Source organism: Vulpes vulpes, chromosome X (assembly GCF_048418805.1).
Source record: "Vulpes vulpes isolate BD-2025 chromosome X, VulVul3, whole genome shotgun sequence".
In the NCBI taxonomy this organism is placed as follows: domain Eukaryota; kingdom Metazoa; phylum Chordata; class Mammalia; order Carnivora; family Canidae; genus Vulpes; species Vulpes vulpes.
The window spans coordinates 43,955,308-43,976,450 of NC_132796.1; the positions used below are offsets into that span (position 1 = coordinate 43,955,308).

Below are 21,143 nucleotides of genomic sequence, written 5' to 3' on the forward strand. Positions count from 1 at the left end.
ATGAATGGAAATGATGCTCTGGGGAGAGGAAGTTGGGGAGACTCTGGGGAAGCACTCTTGGAGATGTGACCCTGGGTGTGGCGGTGGGGGTGTATTTGTGTGGGCCTCATACTGGAGGAATCAGAATGAGATACTTTTCTAGTGGTCAGTGTGAGGACTCAGTCTGAGGAGGCATTAATTCAGACTAGAGATCCAAATCTTGGAGGTAGAAAATATGGGGTCCAGCCTGGGGTGCTCAGTTCCAAAGAGTTGATTCGGTGGGGCCTTAATCAGACTTGGGAGGTTTTTTATGAGGTTCATCCTAGGTAGCAGCTGGTGACACAGAGCGGAGCTCTAAATGTGGATGACGGAAAAGTCAGGGGCTCGATGAGACAAATATCTTCATGGGGAGCTCAGCTATGGAGATTTGGTAAAGAGGGCTTGGCCTGAGGGGTCGGTCTGGGCTCATGGGGCAGAGGCTTTGGACTCCGGGCAACTTCATCTGAGGATGAGTCTAGGGCTCAGTCTTGGGGTCTTGGCCTAGAAAACAGATGGCTCCCTCTAGGGGAGCATTCTGGGCATGCTCTTCAAACTTGGGGGTTCCAGCTGGGGACTTCAGACTGGGGGACTCCTGAGTGCTCTGTCTGGGTACTCAGGCAGAGATCTCAACCTGGAGGTTCAGCCTGAGGTCTCACTCCAGGGCCTCTGTGGGCCTTTCACAGGCAGCTTTCAGTTTGGAGATCCTATCCTGGAATCTCATTATGCTGCAATGGAAGGCTGACCCTGTGAGTTAAGTGTTGGAGGATGGGGCGAGGCAGGGCCCGGATGTGTGCACTCACTTTGGGCGTCCTTGCTGTCCGGGGAGCCATGGGGCAGCTTTAAGAGATAGTCCTTGAGAAGCAGCTCATAGCGGGGAATGCGCTGCACAGGTTCCAGCATGTGGTGCTGCAATGTCAGGTTGCCACAGGCTTCCTCCTTCTGTGACAGGCAGAAGCAGAGCAGCTCAGGTCTGGCCATAAACCCCTCACTGGGTCCCTGCAGACCTCTCCTCCCCAGGCTGTCCTGTCCAGCTTCATTGCTTACCTGCACCTCATGGATGATTACTTTAAACTGGGTGGAGCGCTCTGTCCAGGTGTTGACCAGCTCCACAGCACGGTCAAAGTTCTTCACATACTCGCCATACATCTTGAGGAAGGGCGCCAGCTTCTGCAGGATGTCTCCGATGCGTGGGTAGCGGTCCCTGGGGTGGAAGCAGGGGCTGGCATGGTCCTGCTGATCCTTGTCCCCCAGGGTTCTAGGTCTCTAGTCCCAGGTAAGCTATTCTCATTGCATTCCTAGAAATCTACTTCTCAGCCAGTCTGCTCCTCTGGAATTGCTGCTTATGTTATAGGCCAATTAGGCCAAAAGGCACAGCTTGACCTGAAACCATGGTCCTGACTGCCACCTGCCCCAATTTTGCCCTTCTCTAGTACCAGGAATAACATGTCCTGAAATACCTTCTCTGCAAGGGCCACTTCATACACTTATTATTGATTCTGGGCCTAGCCTTATGCTGGGTAATTCTGAAGACACAAATGAGTCAACAGAGCCCCAACAGAGTCACTGTCTAATAGGGAAGACAAAGTGAAGCCTGGTTATCCTCCTCAGGAGTCACAGTTTGCTGAGGGACATACGGGACCTGGGCTTAGCCCTCATTGCTCATGAGCAGCTGAGGGACACACAAGAATCAGGCCAGGCCTCTCCCTCAGGAGTAACAGTCAGTTGGGAAGATGTAGGAACTGGCTTCATGCCAGCCGCGCATGGTTATAGTCTGGTGAGGGAGACATACTTTATCCTGTGGGTGTGGGGCACATGGAGATGATTTTTTTAAAAGATTTCATTCATCTATTTGAGACAGAGAGAGAGGAAGAGAGAGCCAGCGAGCAAGCGCATAAGTAGGGTGAGGGGGACAGAGGGAGAGGGAGAAGCAGGCTCCCTGCTGAGTGGAGAGCCCAATGTGGGGCTTGATCCCAGGACCCTGGGATCATGACCTGAGCCAAAAGCAGGTGCTTAACCGATTGAGCCACCCAGGCACCCTGAGCATGGAGATGATTTTAAGCAGGAAGTAACATGGTCTGATTTTTCTGAAAGACTGTTATGGCAGGTGGTACAGACTTTAAAGGACAGATTGGTAGAGGAGAGCTGGTGGCTGGGAGATTGCCTCCTTCTACCTCAGGACTCAGCTCAGGAATCAGCTCCTCCTTGAATCTTTCTCTAACTCCAGACTAGGTTTAGTCCATTTGTCTGGATTCCTACAGCCTTCCATTCTCAGCTCTATCATAGATCTGATATTAAAAAAAGACAAACAACTGTTCACATTGAGCACTTATTGTATACAGGATGCTGTTCTAAACTCTTGACATGGATCAACTCATTTAAATCCTTAAAACAACCCTACAAAGTAGGCCATTATTATTATCCTCATTACATAGAGGAGGAAACTGAACCATAATGATTTAAGAAACTTGCTTAATGTCACAAAGCTAGCAAAGGGCAGAGCTTAAATTTGAACCCAGCCAATCTGGCTCCTAACCTCATACTCTTAAGGGCTGTGCTGTTCTATTGTAATTTTCTGAGTCCTGGTCTGTGTTTTGCATTTGGTTGGGAGGTCATAGAGGGTGGAGCGTTGGTCTGATTCTCTTTGTGAAAGGCAGTAAGAGGAGAGGACAGGCAAGAGTGGACTCTAGCACACACATATGCCCTGAGCTTGGCAGGCTTGTGGACAGGGGGACAGGCAACCTAGATCTGGGGTCCCTCACCATTCCTCCATGCGCTTCTCTAGCTCAGGCAGCAGGAACTGCTGGTGGAAGCAATAGATGGAGCAGATGTTCGAGAAGATGCCATGGACAACGTCAGCAGGGAAGGAACTCCGGTTCCGAGCTTCTTCGAGTAGCCGGGCACAGAACACCTGTGGGCAGGGCAGGGGTGTTCAGCTGGGCCTGGGGCTTGGCGGGGGGTGAGGGCAGTGTTTGTGGGCAGCTCTGTGGAGCTTTGGGCTCAGCATTGGTCTTGAGACTGAGCAGAGAGGGAATGGAATTAGGCTTATGTGTGGGGCTGGATCTCCAGTTATCAAGGGTAGGACCTGGAGGCAGGCATTGGAATGATGAGAAGTCAGGAGCAGGGCCAAGGTCAGAATTAGATTTGGGGTCAGATCCATTCATCTAACACATATTTTTAAGTGCCTACCGTGTACCAGGCACTGTTAGGGATAACACAGCTGGGATAACACAGTGAACAAAGCAAGCAAAAATTCCTACCCTTGGGGCTTCTAGTGGATTTGGGGTCAGGAATGGGACCAGGATTAGAATGAGGATCAGGGCCTGGTAGACAGCTGCCGTCAATTCAGGATCTAGGTCAGAGTTGCAGTCAGGGCTGGTGTACCCACCCAAAGTTGGAATGAGGGTTGGTACAAAGATCAGGCTTGGGATCATAATCAGAACTGACTTCAGAGACAGGATGAGGGTCAAGGTCAGAATGTGGTCTTACCAACTCTAGATTGGTAACGTAAGGTTGGGCTCAGGCCCTCTTACTTCTTCCTTGGCAACCACCTACCATGTCCTGGGGCCCTGGGACCCCTGAGGGGCCATTCACCTGATCCAGGAGATGGAGCCTGGAAACATAGGCCTTCTCAGTTTGCAGGAGCTCATTGGCAATGTGGAACACCTTCTGTTGCACAGTCAGCTGGGAAGGAGAAGAGGCAACCACTCATCGATCGCTCCGTCCCCGAACCATCACCCAAGCCCTCAGAATTCTCAGGACAGCTCAAATGCTACTCTAAGCCCAATGCCATCCTGGAATAATCCTCCTTATTCCCCCATCTCTAGACCTGTAAACTTCCCAGCTTCAATCCCTGCCTCCCTGGTGTATCATAAAGGCCACTCCTCAATTCTGATGATATGTATGCACTCTCTCACTTGGCCACTCATGCACCCAGGCATCTGCTCTCTCCTAGCTCTGCCATCCATCAGCTTGCATAAGTTGTGTAACTGCTCTGTATTTACATCTCATCTACATATACTGATAATAAAAGGACCTAAGTCCCTTTGTAATTGAGATAGTTAAATGATTTATTACAAGTAGAACATAGCAGACTACAGGTTAAGTAGTCTACAAATGTTATTCACCTACTCAGTTCACTGTCAGCAAAGGCTTGCCGAGTACCTGGGATGTGAAGAAAACACAGAGGTACAAAAATGTCTAAAAACTCTGCCTGTCTGCCCAGTTTCCAAATTGCTGGACACGTATTTTCTGAGTCCCTGGCCTCAGCCCCCACATTTGAGCTGGGTTCTAGTGAAGAAGGTGTTCTGGCTGCAACCTAACAAGTGCAAGGAAGCCTCTGAAAAGCAGGCTTAGGCTGCTGGGCACAGAAAGGGTTTCCTGCTGCCAAGAGCCTTTGTGGCCACAGCCTCAGGTCCCTTGGGGAAGAGGAGCTCTAGCTGTTGTGCCCCTCTGGTGGCCAGCTGCTGGGAAGTCTCTCTGGATGTGAGGAAATTGAGGCTGTGGTAGGGGAGTGGAGACTTGCCTAGTGTCATATAGCTAGGGAGTCTTGGGATTTTCCAGCTGGAATGGGACTTTAAAGGATCCCCAAGCAGGACGCTCATCTTCAAGATGGAAAAACTGAGGTCCAGCTAGTGGTTCTCTGCTGAGGGTAGAACAATTTTCCCAGTGGGCATATGGAACTGTGCATGGTCATTTTGGTAGTTACAGTGAAGGAGGGGGCGAGGTTTGGGTTTGCAACCAATATTTAGGGACCAGGGGACCAGGGAAGCCAAACATCCAGAGTGGAAACAATGCCCTGTTTGAGAAATAGTGAGCTAGGGAAGAACCAAGTGTAAAAGCCAGGCTCCTCGTTTTTCCACATTGTTCTGTCTCTTGGTGAACATGGGTCCGTACCTCCACAGACTCCTGTCTCTCCATTAGGGGCACTGGGATTTCTCTGTCTTTCTCATCCTCCTCCTCGTCGTCCTCCTCATCCAGGTCACTATCAACCTCCTGGGAGCCGGGCCGGTGGGGGTCAGCCAAAGGAACAGGGATACTGGCCAGGGCAGGGGGCCCAGGGCCCAGGCTGTGGCTGGGGGGCCCATCATCACTGACGAAGCAGGTCTCCTCACTGTTGGATGGCGAGCTGATGCTGTCAATGCCACTGTCCCGGTTGGGCACCTTCTCACCATCCCGGGGCCCAGGGGCCAGGAGGAACAGGCAGCGGGAGGCCTCGCCCTCGGGAAGCTGGGGCACTGGTGGCTGCGGGAGTGGCTGTGGCAACACGGCAGGCTCTGTGGAACCTGGGCTGGGGCCAGAGGCTGGCCTATCCGAGGCAACAATCACAGGTTCTCTGAGGCGGATGGTGGACACACATGGAGGCAGGGTATTAGCTTGCCTGAGAGTCCTGTCTCATAGCCTTCCTTCCCATCCCAGGCCCACCCTCACCCCGACAGGGACCAGACTCACCTTTCAAATTTTTCAATCAGTGAGGATACTGCTGCAGAACTGGAGCTGGCTTCCAGCCTGGGGGCCAGGCCCTTGGCCACTCTGGGGTCTGCAGGCAGGGGGCGTGATGGTGGAGGGGGAATGGGCTCAGGTGGGGGGGGCATCCGGGGCATCTGCAGGTAGCTGGGCTTTGGGGGGACTGGAGAAATGGACAGGGAAGAGAGGGGAGATCCCATTGAGCTGAGTTTAGAGGTAGCTGTCATGTCACAAGGCCCTCCACATCCCCCACCCCAGGCTGCACCTTTGCCCCAGGCAGGTGCAGAGCAAGACTGAGGCAAAATGCCAGTATGTACCCATTAGCCCTAGGTCTCAGCCCTTTGCCACTAGACCACGGTGTTTCCTACCCTTCTAAAAGGACTACCCCTCTGCCACTGGTCAACCTCTTCCCTCCGTCATCCCCTCTCCTGGGCCATTTCTCTGCCCACCTCTGGAACCACTTACCTTGTGGCTTTGGGCCTGGTGTCCGCTTTAGAGGTGAAGGACGCTGGCTGGGGGTTTCAGTGGGGGGGCCTGGGTCTGAGCGAAGCCTCTGTGGACCTTCTGGATGAGGTTCAAGGCTCTGGCCAGGGTCAAGGGACAAACTTTTAACCAGGATCCGGTTTCCCTGGTGCAGCCCTACAGAAGAGGAGAAGCTGGGTGTGAAGCAATTGATGTGACCCCAAAGGGGCGTGGGGTTGTATGTCTTAGCAGGTTTTGGGGTATATTGGGTTTCCCTGAACCACTTTCCTGAGCACACTGTCTTTCTGGGAAGCCTCTACCACAGCCCTCAGATGGGGGGCCAGGCCCAGGGATGTGGCTGGCTGTTTGCATCAATAGAGAAGAGTTCTTTGTGATCTGTTCATTGATTCCTTGTATGTCAGCAGGCATTATTATTAGGGCATTTAGCCAGGCTAGGGGTGGATGTGAGCACCCTACAGTTTGTGTACGTGTTTGCAGCCCTTGCTTATATAGCCACAGTGAGTATGCTGAGCTTTAAGCCTTCTTCATTCTTCTTCTAAAGGTCCTGAGGATATCTGGACTTCCTTGTCTACCATTTTATATAGTGGAGTGTGCTAAAAAATGACAAAACTGTAGGGGCACCTGGCTCAGCCTTTGGCTCAGGTCATGATCCCTGTGTCCTGGGATTGAGTCCCACATCAGGCTCCCTGCTCAGTGGGGAGCCTGCTTCTCCATCTGCTTATGTCTCTGCCTCTTTCTCTGTGTCTCTCATGAATAAATAAAATCTTTTTTAAAAAATGACAAAACTGTATTTCATGAGCAAAAGTTTTGCTTCTTAAAATCCTAGGCTCTCACTAATCTGTACTGACCTCTTCTACTTCCACACCCACACACAACCACACACACTCAGCACCCAGAGTTCAGGTCGCAGGAATGGCTTTAAAATGACAGGCAACAAATACAGAAAATGGGAGGTCTTTTGCACCATCCCTCTTCCCTACTGTGAGCTCCCGAAGTCCACCTCTGTCTTTGGTCCTAGGGGAGATGATGGTTGGGACAGAAGACTCCATCTGAAAGGCAATGAGGGACCCTCCAGGATGACATGTCCCAAAGGGAAGGAGCGTGGGGCTCAGGTGGGCCTGGCTAGGCAGGGAGTTGTAGAAGTCAGTGTGTGTGTGTGGGGGGGAGTGGGGGACAGAGAGGGAGGGCAAACCACAGCCACACACAGCCACAGACTCTGTTACCCTGCATTACAGAGTCTCATACCAACCAGTCACAAAAGGGCCCACTCAGTTACAGAGCCACATGGAGTTATTTAGACTGTTTCATACAAATGCAAGACCTCACAAATCCTTTTTTTTAAAAAAAGATTTTATTTACTTATTCATGAGAGACACACAGAGAAAGGCAGAGACACAGGAAGAGGGAGAAGCCCTCTGCAGGGAGCCTGATGTGGGACTCGATCCCAGGACCCCGGGATCACACTCTGAGCTGAAGGCAGACGCTCAACCACTGAGCCACCCAGGCGTCCCTGGACCTCACAAATTCTAATATCTAATCACACGTCATCATGCTCCTGAAAGCCCAGTCACACACAGTCACAGAGACCCACAGTCATAAAACCCACACAGCCCCAGGGTAGCCCATACACAAGCATAGTCATACACGGTCACAAAGACAGTCATGCAGTGGCAAGCCTATCATTTTATACAGTTTAATACAATAATTTCCCAACTACTGCCCATCATGTATACTCCTCAAATATGGTTGCACTGAGTCACAAATATATACGGTGTAATTTATACTGTGTCTTGCAATCACAGGGCCCTGGTGTGTCATACGTACCATAATATGGTGTTGCATGTTCACATGCCTACAAGTGGTCCACATGGTCACAAGGACTATAACCACACAGGGTCATTATACCACATTAAATACAACCTCATACAACGGGATGACATCACAAAGTCACACACTGCCATGTTTCCAGAACACAAGCAATCACAGACATATGCCCTGATTTACTACTCCATCATACTCATGAAACAAACATGTCCAAGGTGTCCTTAGGTCTTAGGGGTTCAGGAATACATACACACCTAACATGTGCCTACTGGTCTGAATGGTTGTGGTGTCAATAATGCCATCTGATGCAAAAACATACAGATACAACATGCAGAGACACTCTACAGGGTCACATGGGCAAAAAAAAGTCACAGGGAATTTTAGGTCTTCAGTCTTGTAGGGAAGGAACAGCCCAACCCACAGCATTCCAGCAGCTTCCCTGGGTCTCTGGCCCCAGTCTGGCCCTACTCCAGCCAGGTAGGCCCCAGGGAACTCAGGCCATGGGCCCCTCCCAGCCCTGCAGGAACACGTGCCCCCAGGCCAAGCCCCACTCCTTCACCCTGTATCTTGCCTTGGGTGCAGTTTCCTCACTTCCTTTCCTACCTGAGCAGGCAGGGCCTTGACTGGGAGGGAGGAAGTGCTCCTCTCAGTTCAGTTTAGCCTGCCCTGCTCAGCACCTCCTGGCCTGGTCCTGCCCTGCATTCCCCTGAGTGTGGGGTTGAAGAGGATGAATCACTTGGAGGGTGGCACATAAAGAGACACAGTTTGAGAGACACATGGCCAGAGAAAGCGAGTATTTGACAGTGTCAGAGATCCAGGAGGCAAAGCCAGGCACCTCATTGTGCAGACACCTCCACCCCCAACCCCTCAGAGATGCATGTGTAGGTGCAAGGGATGCCCCTTGTCTGCCTCCTCAGGGCTCTACCCAGTCCTGTCTCCACCCCTCAAAGCAGGCAAGCCTCCCTGGGGGAGTCCCCCCTACCCAGTCTGTTACAGAGCAGCTAGGTGGGGGGGGGGGGGGCTGGCTGGTCTTCTCTTTCTTGGCTCCATTGCTTGCTCTGGGGAGAGGATGACCATATCATCCTTTGTGGCCCTGCTGTGGCCCACCCTCCACTCCCTCTTCACCCACCTCACCTGGGAGCCCACCAATGGGCCTGCTCTTCTTTCTCTCTGCCTCCCTGCAGGCTGCCCTGCAGAATGGGAAGCTGGATAAAATTCAATTATTCTGGGACACTCTTGATTCCCAGAAGAGAGGGGGCAGGGACTGTGAACCCAGTATCTAATGAGGAGATGAAGGCAGAGAAAGGGGGCAGTGACTGGCCCAAGGTCACACAGCAAGTCAATGGAAGAGCTTCAGCAGATTGGTCCTACACTGGACTCCTTTCTTAACCCTGCTCTTCCAGGGGAAGCTGGAAAAGAGAAGCAGGAGGGGCAGGGCTGCACCCCAGTGCTTCAGAAAGTCATGAGCTGCAGTGTGGCTAGTGAGTGCAATACCTCTATGCCCACCTACAGGGAGATGACATCAGGGTTCCAGTTCCTAGGCCTGGCCAAGAACCAGCTGAAGCTCTGCTGAAGGAAGAAGGTTCAAGATCCCTCCCTTTCCTGTTTTAGAGCTCCTCATGCCTGTTCCTCTGCCTACATTTCCCTGTCTCTTCCTATGTTTTCCCTCAGTGGCCCCCTTGTCCCCAAGTCTTGCTCCCTCCAGGTGGGTAGATGGACCTCCAGCTTAGGTCATGGTATTTATTTGCACAAGAGCTTTCTGTGACTTCCCACTGCCCATTGGGAAAATAGGAACTTCTCAGCTAGGTCTCCATGGCACTTCACAGCCCCATGCAACTCTCTGGCTTCCCTAGGCTTAGTTCAGTTCTCCCAGATACTTCTGAGCCCTGTTCTGAGCCCAGTAGACTCACTACTGGAAGATGTGAAAATTCCATCTCTGCCCCTAGGGAGCTCCTCAAGGAGGCCTTCTCCCTTTTTTGGATACCATAGCCATTCCCGCGGCCCCATCCCATCCCACCTGGCTAGGTCCTGCATTGGTTTTCTCCAGCCCATTTTGTATAGTTGACAACCCACAGCATTATCTCTCACGCACTCACACCTGCACATCTGACAGAGTCCTCCACCAGCAGCACTGCCCCCTCCACTACTGGGTTTACCAGAGTCCCCAGTGCCCATCAGAGCAGAGGCCACAAAGGACAGCACCCCACTCACAGAAAGTCACACCACCAAACTTTATTTTGTATTTTTATTTTTTTTCACCAAATTTTATAATACTTGGTGAAAATGTACCCAGCCACACATTGACAATGCATAGTCCTCAACGACCTAGTGAGAGCTGCAAAGTTGTTCACACATCCATATGTAATGTGCTCAGCATATTATGCTTGCATACAACCATTGCTGCCATTCTGGCGTCTCCTGCAACTGACTGGAAGCATACCCTGGGCCCCCCAGGAGTGCCTGGGACCTGTCCCAGGTCTTCCTGTGGGGGCGGGGGTATACAGTCCCAACAAGCCTTCAGCAGGCAAAAGGTAATCTCATTTTAACCCTCAGGGAGCCTCCAGTCTCAAAGACAAGAAAGTGTCATTCAGGAAAAGCTAAGTGGGGTTCAGGAAGTACAAGGGGGTCAGCCTGTTGGTACTGGAGAAGCTCAGGGTGGGAGGGGAGGCTGGGGACAGGGTGAGCAGATAAAATACAGAATGCCCAGTTAAATTTGAATTTCAGATTAACAATGAATAATTTCTTAGTATAAGCATGTCTTATGCATACTTACACTAAAAATTTATTACACCATACTAAAAGACTGTTGGTTGAATATCTGAAATTCAAATCTACCTGTACTTTATTTGAGCAAATTTTCACAACCTAAGTCAAGGAGGGCTTAGAGTGAATGAGGCAGAGCCGGACCTCTGAGGCAGCACCTGGCAACGAGAGCCCCCTAGTCTCTTGTCCATTTAAGCCTCTGGCAAGCTGTGGGCTCTACCCAATTTCCCTGCAATGAGCACCTAAATGCTCATGACAGTGACATTATTTCAGGGATAACCTTGAATCTGGTCTTATTTATTAAAAAACAAGGTCAATCATTTAGAATCTGTGGTATATGACTATCCCAAAGAGGGGTGGGATTGCTGCACTCATTGACTGGACTGTGTGTATTGAGGTGTTGTGGCACCCTCCTTAGGAAGAGTGGGTTTGGGGGTGCCTGGGTGGGTCAGTCGGTTGGGTGTCTGACTCTTGATTTTGGCTTGGGTCATGATCTCAAGGTTGTGAGATCAAGCCCTGAAATGGACTCCAGGCTGGGTGTGGAGCCTGCTTGAGGTGCTCTCTCCCTCTTGCTCTGTCCCTCCTCTGCTCTCTCCCTCTCTTAAAAAAGAAGGAAGATCTGGCTCAGGAGTCATGCAGAGTCAACACCCCCCCCTACTAGTTGTGTGACCCTGGGCAAACCTCTGTATCTATCTGAACCCCAGTTCCCTTGTCTGTAAAATTGGATAGTAATCATAGCCCCCAGATTTTGGGGAGCCAGTAAAACAAAGAAGGGAAAGAGCATAATGCCCCCCACCAAACACAGCAATGTGAGTTAAACTTGAAAGCCAACAGAACCACACATCCACAAAGATACAAAATTGTGCACACAGATACATAAACCCACAGGCCACAGGCTGTAATCTAACACAAAGCTATTGGCACACCAAGAAACATAGCTAGCCCAGCCAGAGATGGACACAGAATCCAGCTCCACTCTCATCAACAGCTCCTCAGATCAGGGCAGGATTCCTACTAGAGCTGGCATGGCAAAGAAAAGACAATGGTACCCCAACCCGCAATTCACACTCAATTCAAATTCAATTGAAAATACAAATCAGGAATCCCTGGGTGGCGCAGCGGTTTGGCGCCTGCCTTTGGCCCAGGGCGCGATCCTGGAGACCCGGGATCGAGTCCCACATCGGGCTCCCGGTGCATGGAGCCTGCTTCTCTCTCTGCCTATGTCTCTGCCTCTCCCTCTCTCTCTCTGTAACTATCATAAATAAATTAAAAAAAAAGAAAATACAAAACTGTAAAATAAAGGTTAAGAAGCATAATAGAGTTTGGGATTTTTCCATGACAACTTACTGTTATTGAAATAAAAAAATCATTCCAAAAATTGTTTCTGGTTGCTACATGCCCCTACTTGGCAGGTGCCCTGAGTACATGCTTTGGGGCCCCTGGCAGAGCAGGTCTGTCCTCTAGCTGTTGGAAGATAAGGACTCCTTCATTTGTCCATTTCCACTGGAATGACCCTGCCTCTCCTTCCCCTCTTTCTGGTAATTTCAGCTCCCAGCATTCCCCTCCCTGGCCAGCAATACCCTGTCTCCCACCTCCTAGTTGTAGCCTTGGCTTAACCTCAAGTCAGCTAATAGGGCCTCGGACTGGACCTCAGCCATTAACTCCATGGTGACCTGGGCAGTTGCTTCACAACTCTGGACCCCAATTTCCCCATCTGCAAAATGGGGGAGAATATGTGTGTGCTCCTCATTTGGAGGACCTGGTGAGATGCTAGAGGGGGCAGAAGCTGGTCCCAGCACTCAATCCTCCAGACCCCCACTGCATGCTTCTCCCTATAACCCCTAGACCTCAGTCTCTCTAGGCTAAGAGGTAGGCCCCAGGGACAGTTGGAATTCCTGGGGGTGGGGTGGGGTGGTGTGGGGTAGAGAAAGGGAACAGAGAGAGTAGAAAGAAAAAACAACAGGCAAATGAGAAAGTGTCTTTTGGAAAGCCAGCTCTGTTGGGAGAGGAGGGGTGAGGGATGAGGGGAGGGCGGGGCAGAGGGGGAGGGATGTACCTCAGTTTGAGAAAAAAGCAGGGGATAAAGGCCTAACTGCTCCACTTCTTCCCATCTCCCCCTTGAATGTGAGGTCCAGCTTACACCTTTATTTTAAGATTTTATTTATTTATTCATGAGAGACACAGAAAGAGAGGCAGGCAGAAACCGGCAGAGGGAGAAGCAGGCTCCATGCAGGGAGCCTGACTGTGGGTCTCAATCTCGGGTTCCAGGATCATACCCTGGGCTGAAGGTGGCGCTAAACCGCTGAGCTACCCGGGCTGCCTGGCCTACACCTTTGGGGTCAGACTAACTCAGGCCTTGCTTGGCCTGACAGATGTTCTCTCAGAAAGTTCAAACACAAAGCTCAGTCAAGGGTGAGAGATGCAGGAGGAGCTGTCTACAGGAACCCTGTGGGTAGATTTGAAAGTTCCTTCCCTGAACTGGACTGGTCTTCTGAACATAAGGACTCTGCAGAAAAACAGAGGCACCTTGTGCAGAGTGAAGGCATTTTTGAAAGTGGAAACCATTTTGGCAAGTAAGGAGTTTCCTAGAATGTTCTGTCCTGCAAAATAGAGAAGCTTTCTATAAAATGGAGGTCTCTTTGACAAAAAGAATACCCTTTCTGTAAAGGGAAGAAATTTCTACAAAGCAGAGGAGACTTCTTCAAAATGGAGGGACATTCTATAAAGTGAGGAGAGTTCTATAAACACCTTTTTGTAAAATGGATGACCTGTCTGTAAATGAAGGACTCTGCCAAACAGAAGACTCTTTTGTAAAATGGAAGAAGTCTCTTGTAGAGTGAGGCCCCTTCTGTAAAGTGAGGGATGTTTCTATAAAGTGTGTACCCTCATGTAAAGTAAGGACCTTTCTGTAAATTGGGACAGCATTAGGCATGAGGGAATGGTAAGAACTGGGGTAAACTGGAGACCACATGTCTCACCTGAAGTAGGGGTAGTAGCTCCTCCCTTCTATCTAATGGTCACTTTGCAGGAACAGGGCCCTGTGTTTTCAGATCTTCCAATATTTCAAGAGAATCAGAAATGCAGACTTCTACGTGGAATCCCCTAATTTTGAAATTGGTGGGTAGGCCAAACAAAATTTGTGAGTCAAATTCAACTTATGGGCCACTACTTTGTGGTATCTGAAGTAAATGGTCCTTAAGGCCCCTTCCACCTCCGCCATTTACCTTCTGTCCTATCTGACATGCTCTTGCCTTTGGATGGCAGCCCTGGAGGTCCCTTCTTCCACCCCCACTGCTAGGGCCCAATCTTCTCTAGGCCTGAGCAGGCTCATGCAATACTTGTCAGCAGTTCCCTGAACCAGAATCTGCCTTTTGTTCCACCTGCTCCAGTTCACACTTTGCCCTGTGCAAGACACCTGGAGAAGAGACTAGGGGATTTCAAGAACCTTCAGAACTCTCTGGAACTCAAGGTGTTCACTGTTTAGTGGAGGATATAAAGTATGTGGGGTTTAACTGTTTGTTAAGCACCTACTCTGGGCTGGGCATTGTGTTGATGCTTTCCTGTATGGCATCTTCCTAACAACTCTGTGTACTATTAGCTCCACCTTATAGGCCACAAAACTGAGACACAGAGAAGCAAAATCACTTGTCTGAAGATACACAGTTAGAGCTGGGACTGGATCCCAAGCATGTCTGTGTCCAGAGTTACAGAGCAGCATATCCTCAGCCAATGTTTGCTGAGTTGGGAAAGAAATCACATTTGGAGGGAGGAGTGGGGATGACTTTCTAAAGGAGGTGGTTTTTGAGTTCAGCCATCCAGAATGGCATGGTCCTGCAGGCAGGGGAAGAAAATGAGCAAAGGTGTGAATACTAGGTGGAAAAATGAAGGGCACAATGAACAGAGTCCTGGGTTTGTAAAAACGTTCCAGAACAGGAGCAACGGGCAGGAAGGGCCAAAAGACAGACAGGCACCCCCGTCCACACACACATCAGCCACAACCACAACTAAGATACAGAACTCATAGGGAGTAGAGACAGACATTGGCACAGGAACACACACACACACACACACACACACACACACAATGCACGCATACGCACACACAAGACCTCCGTACAGCAATCCACATCTAGAAACTCCCAGGGGCTTAGACAGAATCAAGGTGACACACAAGCAGGCAAACAGGCACATAAAACAAATGCAGACCCAAAAACACACACAGACACACGCAGATATATACAGACACACACTCAAACACACACAGATACACCAAAAGAAGAACATTACGATATATACAGAACATACCCTTGGGGACAAAGACAGCCAAGCAGCCAGGCACATGTGCACGCATGCACGTACACACATGCGCACACATGTACACACACACCACACAGCCACATGGGAGCACAGGCAGCCCATCCCTCTTGCAGTTGCTGGATTGCTGGAAGGGTCTGGCCACCTCCTCCTTGTGTCTCTGGACCTGAGGCCAGAGAAAGATGAGGGTGGTTGCTCCACCTCCAGGAGGGGCTGGGGACTTCAGAGGACAGGAAGGGAAGGGAGTGGAGCTGCAGCTGGGAGCACTGGGGCATAATTACCCAGTGCTGGGGCTGCCACGCTGGCTGGGATTTCCCTTCTGTGAGGACAAAGCCAGTAGGGGATGGCCCCTCTGACCCCTGCTGTGTGTGACCCCAAGGACCCCAACATCTACCCATGTCCCTTCCCCTTTTACCAGAAGCCTGGTCAAATTTGAGAGTTAGTAACAGAGAGATCATGAGGGAAAAAGGCAAGGGGAGAGAGAGAGACAGAGAGAGAGAGAGAGAGAGAGAGAGAGAGAGAGAGAGAACCAAGACTAGGAGGGAGAAGACTGAAATGAAGACTGCAGAGAGCCGGACAGCTGGAGAGGGAAGCTGTAAAAGGGGGGCGCGGCAGAAGGGAGCCAGGGACAGCAAGGGATGCAGCCCCAGAGAGGCAAAAGGGCAGAAACAAAAAGGGCAGAACCATTTGTGGAATGTTGGCTACAATGAGTGCTGTGAGGATTTCTTTACCTGTGGCAAATTCTTAAGACAACACTAAGAGGTGGGCATGATAACCCCATTTTACAGATGAGGAAACAGAGGCTCAGGGAGGTGAAGAAACTTGCCCAAGGTCACACAGAACTAGAAAGAGGCAAAGCTCCACCACAGACCCCTGTGGGTGGGGGGCAGTGTTTTCCCCACTGCATGACCTTGCAGGAGGAGACTCAGGACCCAGAGATCCCTGAAGGAATTCTCCAGAGAACAGAAGCAGTGAGGCTTAGAGACTGGAGCCCCTAAGAAATGCACAGTAAGAAAGACCCACACCTTCCTTGCCCTACTCCCTGCCACCCCTGGGGCTGTGTCAACACCTGGAATGCATTAGGCAGGGAGGCCCTACCTAGGGGAACTGGAAAGAAGTTGGGGGGGGGGAGCAGGGAAGGTGAAGGGGAAGGCAAAGGTAGCGGTGTGGGCAGCTGCTGTGTGCCTACCAGGTCCAAATGAAGGGCTTCTAAGCCTGCTGCAGCTCCCTGGGGCCAGCCTTGCCAGTCCCGCCTTTCCCCGCTTTCTACAAGCACCTTCCCTCTGTGACTTAACCCCTTCCATGAGCGGGCTCCACAGGAAAGCACCACAGAGGGCCTAAAGCTGTCAGCATGAGGAAGAGCCTCCCATTCCCTCTGGACCTCAACCACACACCTGTGCCCTTCGCCCTCCTGCTCTTAACTTTGGGGCCAAGGTGGGCACAGCTGATGCCTGCCTACTGGGCACAGCCATGTGAATGCCCCATCCCCTGTCTTCAGACTCCTCAGATTCAGTGCATCCCAAGCCACATCCAGCGCCTAGTGGCTCCTCCTTCCTCCTTTCCCCATCCCAAGAGTGGCACATCCATCTTTGCAGTCCCCCAAGCCAGAGGCTGGGTTTTCTCTGATGTCTCCTCCCTGTCCCTCAAATCACACATCCAGCCAGACCCCAAGCTCTCGCACACTAGACTTTCTTAGCTTTAGAATCCATAGGCTCTCTCCCATTCTCCAGCTTCCTAACTGGTTTCCCTCCAATCCTCTCTACAAGGTGTTCTCCACACCACAACCAGCTTATGAAAACACAGTTGGCTTCAATTCCTGCAGCCCTGCGAAGGGCTCCCCTTGCTTCCAGGGTGAACTCCAACCTCCTGAGCTTGGGAATAAGGGAGGCCCAGCTCAAGAACACTTCCCTGCCCCCACCCTCCAGCCACAATGGCCTCTTGTCTGTTCCTCGAAAGTGCTCTCTTCCGCCTGGGGCTTTGGCACATGCTGTTCCCATGGCCTGAATGGCTCTTCCGCTTTGCCTTACCTCTGGGCTCCTATTCATCTCCGGAGTCTCAACTCAAGTGTCCTTTTTTCCCTACTTACCCCCCTCCTTGTATGTTCCTGCAGCATCTGTGCTTAGAATTTCTCCATGCAGCTCTTGCCTGCTAGAAAGAAGCTCCGTGAGCAGGGTTGTGCCTGTCTTGTTGCACACCAAGCACCTTGCACAGGACCAACCACAGGGTATGTCCTCAATAAACATTCATTGAATAAAGAAATGCCTTTCTTCTTCCCCTTTTCCCTTCCCTTATCTGCCAAGGATTTGTTTCCAAGTATTTATTGATGCCATGTTATATGCCAGACAAAGGTGATGATCAGGTCCCAGTGTTATAAATGGAAGAAACTAAGGCCCTGAGAGGGGAAAGTAGGCCTGGGGGCACAGTGAGCCAGTGGCAGAGCCAGGAGCACCGAGGCTCCTGCAGCTACTGCCTTGCATCCTAGTCTCCAGTTCCATGCATGTTTTGAAGCACCTTTTGGAGATGTGATGCCTCCCAAGTCCAACAAACTGAGTATTGGAGCCCAGAGAGGCTGGGCTCACTGCTCCAAGGATGTCTGCTCTCTCCCAGAGGAGGGAACATAACTCTGCAGGGCCAGCCAATGGCAGACTGTGCTTCCTGCCCTCATTCCAGACAGGTCCTGGCCCCACCCAGCCAGGATCTGGCCAGCTCCACATCTGCCTAAGGCATTTAGCTAACTGGCCCCCAGAAAGCCATGCTTGGAGTCTGTCTGGGATACAGCTACCACTCACCCTTGAGGAAGCAGGTAGCTCCAACCAGGCCCTCCCACAGGGACAGAGGCACCTGAAAGGGCTCAGTATCAGGGGTGCCAGCCATCTGCAACTTGGAAACTTCCATTCCTTTAGTCCTGTGTGGGAAAGTCCTTTCCCCCCCACTAACCAGAGTCTTTCTATGTTGTTGTGTTTGTTTGGAGGACCCCAACTGACTGAACAAAATCTGGGTCTTTTCCCAGACATTCCCTCAGGATCTCAAAGTGCTGCTCTCCAAAAGTCCCCGGCAGAGCCCACCACCCTCTCCTGTCATGAGCCCCCTTTTCTTTCCATGAGCGACCTCCCTCTATGACCTCTCTGGGATGCCCTCAAAAGGGAGAACATTGAGGGAGCCACAAGAATTTACTTTACTAATGTTTGATTTGCTTTTCAGGAGGATTGCTTTGGTTCTTGGCATCAGTCACTACCCTGGGTATATGTAAAATGGGTCTCAGCTTTATGCAAATGTGCTTTAAAAACTGCCCTCCCTCAGAGGTGCCTGCATGGCTCAGTGGGTTGTGTCTGCCTTCAGTTTGGGTCATGATCCCAGGGTCCTGGGACTGAGTCTCATGTCGGGCTCCCTGCTCAGTGGGGAGCCTGCTTCTCCCTCTCCCTCTGCTCCTCCTCCTCCCCCTACTTGTGCTCTCTCTTAAATTAATAAATTAAAAAAAAACTGCCCTCCCTCCCCAAGGCATTTCTAAGGAAAAGTTTGGGCAGATCATGAATGATCCACCTGAGTGTGACTCTGCTGACCTCACTATCTATGTCTTCAGGGATGGGACTGGCCCCCAGAACCACATACAACTTCTCCCCATGAGCTGCTTTGTGACCCCTGACATGCACTGGTGGTGAGAATTCCGAAGCATCTCTGGCCCAGAGAGCTCTCTTCTGAGCTTTCCAACCCTACATCCAGATGCCTGCTGGCTACTTCCACCTGGATGTCCCCCAAGGCCTTTCAAACTCAGTATCCTCCTTCAAACCTGTTCCTTCTCTTGCAGGTAGATGGTCCCACCGCCATCCACTGGGTCACTGTAGTTGGTTTCAGACAACAACCCAAACTCATCCCAGACTATTCCTTCTTCCTTGGCCTCTACATCCAAGCCACCACCAAGGCCCGTCCATGTTAGCCCCTAAATATCTCTCAGATCTTATTATCCTCACCTACTGCCATCACTGTAACCCAAGCTATGATCACCTGTCACTGGGAAGACCATGACCTAGACCCGCCTGTGTCCCTGCTCCTATTCTTGAATCCCCACCATCCACTCTCCACATGTAGCTACGGGGATCTCCCAAATACCCACATCTGGGCACATCATTCCTCTGCTTAATAAACCCTTCAATAGTTACCCCTTTGCCCTCAGGATAAAGTCCCTTTCCCAGCCTTCTCCCTTACTCCTCTCAAAACCACTCCCAGTTCCCAGGATGTCCCATGTCTCAGTGCCCTTGCTCCCACAGAAATTCTTACCTGAACCACACTCCATGTTCCTCCTAGCATTTAAAGCTTGCTGACACCCTTTAGAACCCTTGCTTTGGGCCAGGCCCTGTGGTGGGTGCTACTGATGCCAGGGTGTCCTCTGCCTAGAGTCCCAGAGTTGCAATTGCTTGCCAACTTGAAGTGCCAAATGGCAGCCATTAACAAGAGCTAGGCATAGATGATAAATTGAGGCAGCCAGTGATTGTGCATATGTGAGTGAGGGGATGACTTGCTCCCTTTAGTTTAGATTCTCATGCCTTCTTTTGGGGTTGGGAGAGAGGGTGGTAGGCCCACATAGGGTCCTGAGGAGAGGGCCTCAGAGTGGAGGCCTATGTATTCTCCTGGCTCTAATCAGGCTGGCTCACTGTAGGACCATGAGTAAACTGTTTCTCTGAGCCTCCACTACCCCAACTAAAAATCAGTTCCCATTCTAGGCTGTGCATCAGAATCACCTGGGGATTCCTGGATTGCAACCCCAAGATTCTGGAGCTCCAAGGTGGATTTGGGAATCACACTTTTTTCATTTTTTAAAAAAGATTTTATTTATTTATTCATGAGAGACACACAGAGAGAGGCAGAGACACAGACAGAGGGAGAAGCAAGCTCCATGCAGGGAGCCCCAAGTGGGACTCGATCCCAGGTCTCCAGGATCACGCCCTGGGTGGAAGGTGGCACTAAACTGCTGAGCCACCGGGGCTGCCCACACTTGCTTTTTTCAAAGTCAACAGGGGATTCTGATGTTCACCCAGTTTGGGAAACCCAGAACCAGATGGTGTCTAGGGCCCTTTCCAGCTCCCATTCTAACTCTTGAAGTATCTGATGATGCCCTAGGCTCTAAATTAGAGGGAGCCAGCCCTCTTGCTGCCTCCTCAATTGGCTCAGTTCTCCTACTACCCATGAAAAGACTCTTATGTCAGGTACAACTATTTCGACTGAGACAGGCCCCAGGCTACTCCCCATCCAGCATCTGGAAAGATATTCTAGGCCTCAAAACTGAGAAATAGAATAGGGTTTCCCTCAAATCTCTATGAGCAAACTTACAGCTGGGTACTCCTTTCTGACTCTCTCAAAGCCCTCTCTGGCATCGCTTTCCAGGTTTTATCAAACTGGAAAATGGGTATAAAAAGGATCGCCCCCCTCAGCAGAAATCAAGGTAACTAAAAGAGAAAACACTCTGAAGCAACTGAAGGGTTTTCACATGGATAGTATATAACTACAGTGGACCCTTGAACAACACGGTATAAACTGCACAGGTTCACTTATATGTGTGTTTTTTTTCGATAAATATAGTATAATACCATAAATGTATTTCCTTTTCCTTATGATTTTCTTTCTTTTTAAAAAAGATTTGTTTATGGGATGCCTGGATGGTTCAGCAGTTGAGCATCTGCCTTTGGCTCAGGGCGTGATCTCAGTTCGGATGAGTCCCACATCGGGCTCCCTGTGGGGTGCCTGCTTCTCCCTGTGGGGTGCCTGCTTCTCGCTCTGCCTGTGTCTCTGCCTCTCTCGGTGTCTCTCATGAATAAATAAATAAAATCTTAAAAAAATAAAATATTTGTTTATTTATTTTAGAGACAGAGTGAGAGAGAGAGTGAGTGTGCAAGTGAGGGGAGGGGCAGAGGGAGAGAGAGAATCTTTTTTTTTTTTTTTGAGAGAGAGAACCTTAAACAGATTCTGCATGAGCGTGGGGCTCAATCTCCGCACCCTGAGATCACAAACTGAGCTGAAATCAAGGTCACTTAACTGACGGAGCCACCCAGGCATCCCTTTTCTTCCTTATGATTGCCTTAACAAAATTTTCTTTTCTCTAGCTTACTTTAAGAATAAAGTATATTTACACATGCAAAATGATTTGTTAACTGACTGTTTGTTACTGGTAAGGATTCTGGTCAAAAGTAGCCTATTAGTAGTTAGTTTTGGGGGAGTTGAAAGTTATACTCAGATTTTTGTGCAAGTAGGGGCATGGGTGTTCATACCCCTAACTCCCCCATTGT

At 50.5% G+C, this 21,143-nt stretch overlaps 1 protein-coding gene across 2 annotated transcripts in view; it reads right to left on the reverse strand.

Moving 5' to 3' along the window:
• Positions 1–21,143, reverse strand: part of FGD1 (FYVE, RhoGEF and PH domain containing 1) — a 44,106-nt gene that overhangs the window by 19,321 nt on the left and 3,642 nt on the right. Inside the window, exons 2-8 of one of the 2 annotated variants that reach the window (XM_025988893.2) lie at positions 5,947–6,120; positions 5,467–5,644; positions 4,912–5,128; positions 3,610–3,699; positions 2,778–2,926; positions 1,063–1,219; positions 819–957 (exon numbers count right to left, since the gene is read on the reverse strand). In XM_025988893.2, coding sequence (XP_025844678.1) covers positions 819–957; positions 1,063–1,219; positions 2,778–2,926; positions 3,610–3,699; positions 4,912–5,128; positions 5,467–5,644; positions 5,947–6,120 — 1,104 coding nt within the window. Of the gene's footprint in view, positions 1–818; positions 958–1,062; positions 1,220–2,777; positions 2,927–3,609; positions 3,700–4,911; positions 5,351–5,466; positions 5,645–5,946; positions 6,121–21,143 lie in introns of both variants that reach the window. The other variant, XM_025988892.2, reaches the window with a different exon arrangement.